The sequence below is a fragment of the Cebus imitator genome, unplaced genomic scaffold, assembly GCF_001604975.1.
Source record: "Cebus imitator isolate Cc_AM_T3 unplaced genomic scaffold, Cebus_imitator-1.0 Scaffold17, whole genome shotgun sequence".
Lineage (NCBI taxonomy): Eukaryota > Metazoa > Chordata > Mammalia > Primates > Cebidae > Cebus > Cebus imitator.
The window spans coordinates 6,218,588-6,224,250 of NW_016107332.1; the positions used below are offsets into that span (position 1 = coordinate 6,218,588).

General features: G+C 37.4%; 1 protein-coding gene across 1 annotated transcript in view; it reads right to left on the reverse strand.

The window, feature by feature from the left end:
* Positions 1 to 5,663, reverse strand: part of ZGRF1 (zinc finger GRF-type containing 1) — an 88,528-nt gene that overhangs the window by 42,633 nt on the left and 40,232 nt on the right. The window contains exon 11 of the mRNA XM_037732324.1: positions 1,083 to 1,233. Within this exon, the coding sequence (XP_037588252.1) occupies positions 1,083 to 1,233 (151 nt within the window). The remainder of the gene's footprint in view (positions 1 to 1,082; positions 1,234 to 5,663) is intronic.

Genomic DNA, 5,663 nt, shown 5'->3' on the forward strand with positions numbered 1-5,663 from the left:
AAGCAATAAATATTTGTTGAATACATAAACAAATGAATAATACTGTATCAGAATTATGCAAGCTTATAGTTTTTATCTGATATTACTATGGATCCTATTTTATAATAATGTGCCTTCCTGACAGAGTTTCTGTTTTGCTGGAAATACACTCTGGAGATCATTTGGAAAGTAGCAGAGCAGTAGGTGAGCCAGTGAATATTCTTTTATAAAGTGCTATGTTGTAATTCTAACAAGTTGATCAAGCAACACTGAGAAAAGTTAAAAATCCATTAAAGAAGTAAAAGATTCATGGTATAACAGTGAAAATCATCTATTATTTCATTGCCGTATCACTTGTTCTTGAATACGCACTCCCGTGTATTTGATTCTTCTCTACCTTGTTGCCTTCTACCAACCACACCCATAAAACCTCTCTAACCCAATTACCAATTAACATTACAATTTTTTTTATATCATCCATCCAAAATCAAAAAAATTATCTACAACTCACCCCTCACCCAAATAAACTCATAACCAGGGGAAGATATATTGATAAGATTATAAGAAAAGAGAGAAGAAAAGAAATTTTAGTAGAAGGGATCCTAGAGAATAGTATTGTATTTATCAAGAAGCAGAAGCTGACTCATAGTGAAGAGCCAAAATATACAAAAACCGAGAGTCCTAGGAATGCTGGGATACCAAAGCAAAAAGAGAAACTAAGAGGTTATGCTAAGGTCAACCAATGGTGTTGGTGAAACTGTCACAATGAGTCATTCCTCTGGAACAGGAAGAGGCTGTAAAGGGATCAGACACTGGAGTTACAGCTGTAAAACATATTGACAATGGTAGAAGATACTTTCAGGAGTCTGTGTGACAAAGTTGGGAGGAGAAACAAGACAGAACTAGATAGCTAGAAGGGAATATTGTACTTGGAATAGCTACCTATGATGGAAAAAGTTCAAAGGAAGAAAGGTTATGGAAAGGCTTCAAGGGGTATGACAGTGAATCTGGTTCTACTATATTTTTAGTGTAATAATCTCTCAAACAAAAAACCTTCATCTTAAATGGATAGCCAGATATTAGAGCAATATGGTAACGACTACCCTCCAAGTGGAGAAAATGAAGATCATCAGGTAAAGTTCTTGCTTTCAGGGACTTCTTAGAGAATTCAACCATGAAGTCTTCATCTCTTGAGTTCAAAGAAAATGTAGAAACAGGGCTCAATGTACAGATGTTTTGTTCTGGTGATGTCACCTATACAGAAAGAAGAATCAAAACTACGGACCAAAATCTTCTGATTTTTTCTTTAGTTTGAATGAATTCTAGTAATCTATATTATAAAAATAATGATGTAAAGCACATCATGCAGAGCTATGGTAGGGGCAAAGACTATAAAACTTCCTCCAAAAAGGACAGAACTTACTAAAATCAACAAGAATAACAGCAAAATACAGAGCATAAAATCTTTCATATTTATTTGAAATGGGTCAGACTTTGATTTGAACTGGTCTGGGTTATTAAGATTTGGTCCTGAAGATCTACTAAAAATACAAAAATTAGCCTGGCATGGTAGTGCATGTCTGTAGTCCCAGGAGGGGAGGAGACTCAGGAGGCTGAGGCATGAGAATCACTTGTACCTGGGAGGTAGAGGCTGCAGTGAGCTGAGATGGCACCACTGAACTTGAGCCTGGGAAAAAAAAATTTTTTTTGGTATTTTTAGTAGAGACGGGGTTTCACCATGTTGGCCAGGCTGGTCTCGAACTCCTGACCTCAAGTGATCCACCTGCCTCAGCCTCCCAAAGTGCTGGGATTACAGGCGTGAGCCACCACACCCAACCTAATTTTTCAAGTTTATCTTGTCTTCATTTCCTTTCTAAAAACCCCTCCTCAACTTCTAAGTTTTAATTGGTTATTTTAATTCTATTTCTTCCTTTCTAATTATGCATGTCTCATTTCCTGTCATATTGCAAACATCAAAGCATCTTCAAATAACAAAGAAAGCAGTCATCTACATTTTGTTAGATTCTAGCAAAAATTACTCTGCAGGCCAGGTGCCATGGCTCACACATGTAATCCTAGCACTTTGGGAGGCTGAGGTAGGCAGATCACCTGAGGTCAGGAGTTTGAGACCAGCCTGGCTAACACAGTGAAACCCCATCTTTACTAAAAATACAAAAATGAGCCAGGTGTGGTGATGGGTGCCTGTAGTCCCAGCTACTTGGGAGGCTGAGGCAGAAGAATCTCTTGAACCTGGGAGGCAGAGGTTGCAGTGAGTCAGGACTGTGCCACTGCAATCCAGCCTGGGCAACAGAGTAAGACTCTGTCTTAAAAAAATAAAAAAATTACTCTGCTGATTTATCACCAAAAAATATTATTAGTTAGTTATTGATAAACATTCTTGATCATGTTTAATAAATCATCTAGTCTTAAGATTTTTATCTTTTTAGATTTTAATAGATTCATTTCTTGTGAGACTACCAAAAATTTTTTATTCTCAACGATTAAAGCTCTATTTATATCATACCTTATTTGCTTCCCATGAAGTCTTCTCTGCTGATTTAAAATTACAATCCAAATAATGATATAAATGTTCTGAATATTTAGGAGAAAAACCTAAAATTGCTGTGGAAAAATAAAGCAAGGATTTTTACATAACAGTTTGTTCAACGTCACCTATTTTTTTAACGTTATATTTTACTTACAATCATTTTCAATTGAGTCCTTCTCAGACCCAGATAGCACTTTAAAATTGTCTTCAATGTTAAAGCTAGTACCTCCTTTTGGAAAGTTTTCTTTATCTGCAAACTAGAAAACAGAGACCTACTTATCAGTTTATTTAGTAAAAAGAAAAAGTATGTGTGTACACATATTTATACGTGTATCTATGTATGTACACATGTATATACAGTTTATTATAATTTGAGACACAGAAAAATGGAAACATTATGAAGCCAATTCTATTCATGGAAAGCATAGTAATTATGGTTCATCAATTCTTTTTTTATATTTTTTGATATAGAGTCTCAGTCTGTAGCACAGACTGGAGTGCAGTGGCGTGATCTTGACTTACTGCAAACTCCACCTCCTGGGTTCAAGCAATTCTACTGCGTCAGCCTCCCATGTAGCTGGGACTACAGGCACATGCCACCACAACCAGCTAATTTTTGTATTTTTAGTAGAGATGGGGTTTCACCATGTTTGCCAGTTTGATCTCTAACTTCTGACCCCAGGTGATCTGCCTGCCTCAGCCTCTCAAAGTGCTAGGATTACAGGGATGCACCTCTGTGCCCAGCCTTCATCAATTCTTATGACTCGCTTTTCTTACGTTTTAATATTTTTGAAATAGGGAAACAGTTTAAAAGTGATGACATTTTTACATCTCTATAGCACAGGCAACAGTTGTGACATAGTTGTCATTGCCTGTGCATGTGCAAATGTATGCAAATTAGTCATATTGTTCATCTGATAATCACTTAAATATGAATTCGTTTGCACATTGCTAATATCAAACATGTTCTAAGTAATTTTGTTGTTTAAATGTCTTCAAAAGATTATACTATGATTTAGCCCTAAACAAAAAATTATTATGTTCATAGAAAGGCAAGAAAACAAAGCAGTGTAATATACAATTAAAAACTGTGCCTAGCATAACATAGTGGCTCACGTCTATCAACCCTGCACTTTGGAAGGCCAAGGCAGAAGGATCGCTTGAGGATAGGGGTTCAAAACCAGCCTGGGCAGCACAGTAAGACCCAGTCTCTACCAAAATTATATACATATGTTTGTGTATGTGTGTGTATGAATATGTATCTATATATATATATGCCCAAATAAGCCTAAAAGCATTCTTTCAATAAATATAACATTAGGAGTCTAAGTGAATATTAAAAAGTTCTAGAGATCTATTTCAAAACAATGTAAATATATTTAACACTACTGAACTGGTTGAAATGGTAAATTTTACGATATGATTTTCACCACAGTAAACATTTTATAATGTTTCTAAAGTCTAGGATATAAAACACTGTGTAATGTTTAAGTGACTGCTCTTTGTTCTTAGTGCTATATAACAAACTGGTGCTTTATATAGTGACAGTATCTCAGAATTTGATGGAATACAGAATTTTTTTTTAAGTCCAGAGATTGCTTATGTGCAAGCAATGTCACGCTTATTCAAAAAATCACTTTATCTGTTTGTAGATCTAATCATTTTGTTTTAGAACATTTTTGGTAAACTCAGGATATAAAGCATATAATCATAACTGATATAGATAACAACCACTAGAAATAAAAATAATAGATTTCAGTTTCTTTTTCAATACGGAATACCTCTAAATTTTATTCTCCTCTCAAAAAATACAGAGGATGAGAAACAGAAACAGAAACTCCATCTTTGATGAAACTAAGAAACAGTGGTAATCCTGAATTATAATATAATATTAAGAAGATGGAGAATAGTATAGACTTGGCAATATCAAGAAAATCCAACCTAGTAAAGGAAAGCCCAATAAGAAGTAAACTGATTTGCCCCAATAACCCTACAAGGGTTCAGAAACTGAAGGCCACACCTGAAAGTAGGATACAATGGACTGAAATATTTGTGAAAGAAGATTCTAGAAAGAAAATCCAGAAAACACTGGAGAAAAAAATCAACAAATAATTTTTTTTTAAGTTTCATAAGATGAGTAGATATGTATCTGCAGAATGAAAAGACCCACTGAGTACAATGTATTAATGAAACCCGAAGGAAAGAACATCACAGTGAAATTTCAGAATATCAGGGTTTTTTTTTTTTTTTTTTTTGGAAAGTGGGTCTCATTCTGTCACCCAGGCTGGAGCGCACTGGCACAATTTCAGCTCACTGCAACCTCTGCCTGCCAGACTCAAGGGATTTTCCTGCCTTAGTCTCCCAAATAGCTGGAATTACAGGCACATGCCACCATGCCTGGCTAATTTTTAATTTTGTGTAGAGATGGGGTTTCGCCCCCTTGCCCAGACTGGTCTCCAACTCCTGAGCTCAGGTGATCTGCCCACCTCAGCCTCCCAAAGTGCTGGGACTATATAGCACTTTGGGAGGTCACGCATGGCTAGAATTTTAAAGTCATTAAAAATTGCTAGGCAAGGCACAGAAGCTCACGCCTGTAAATGCCAGCACTTTGGGAGGCTGAGGTAGGTGGTCATTTGAGGTCAGAAGTTTGAGACCAGCCTGGTCAAGATGGTGAAACTGAGTCTCCATTAAAAATACAAAAATTAGCCAGGTGTGGTGGTGCATGCCTGTAGTCCCAGCTACTCCAGAGGCTGAGGCAGGGAATCAATTGAATTCGGGAGGCAGAGGTTGCAGTGAGCTGAGATCACGCCACTGCACTCCAGCCTGGGTGACAGAGCCAAACTCCATCTCAAAAAGGAAAAACAAATTTCTAGAGGGAGACCAGGCACTAAGGCTCACACCTGTAATCCCAGCACTTTGGGAGGCTGAGGTGGTAGGATCACTTGAGGGCAGATGTTTGAGACCTGCTCAGCCAACAAAGAAAGACCGCATCTCTAGAAAAAGTTTTTAAAAATTAGCCAGGTGGGCCGGGCGCGGTGGCTCAAGCCTGTAATCCCAGCACTTTGGGAGGCCGAGGCGGGTGGATCACGAGGTCAAGAGATCAAGACCATCCTGGTCAACATGGTGAAACCCCGTC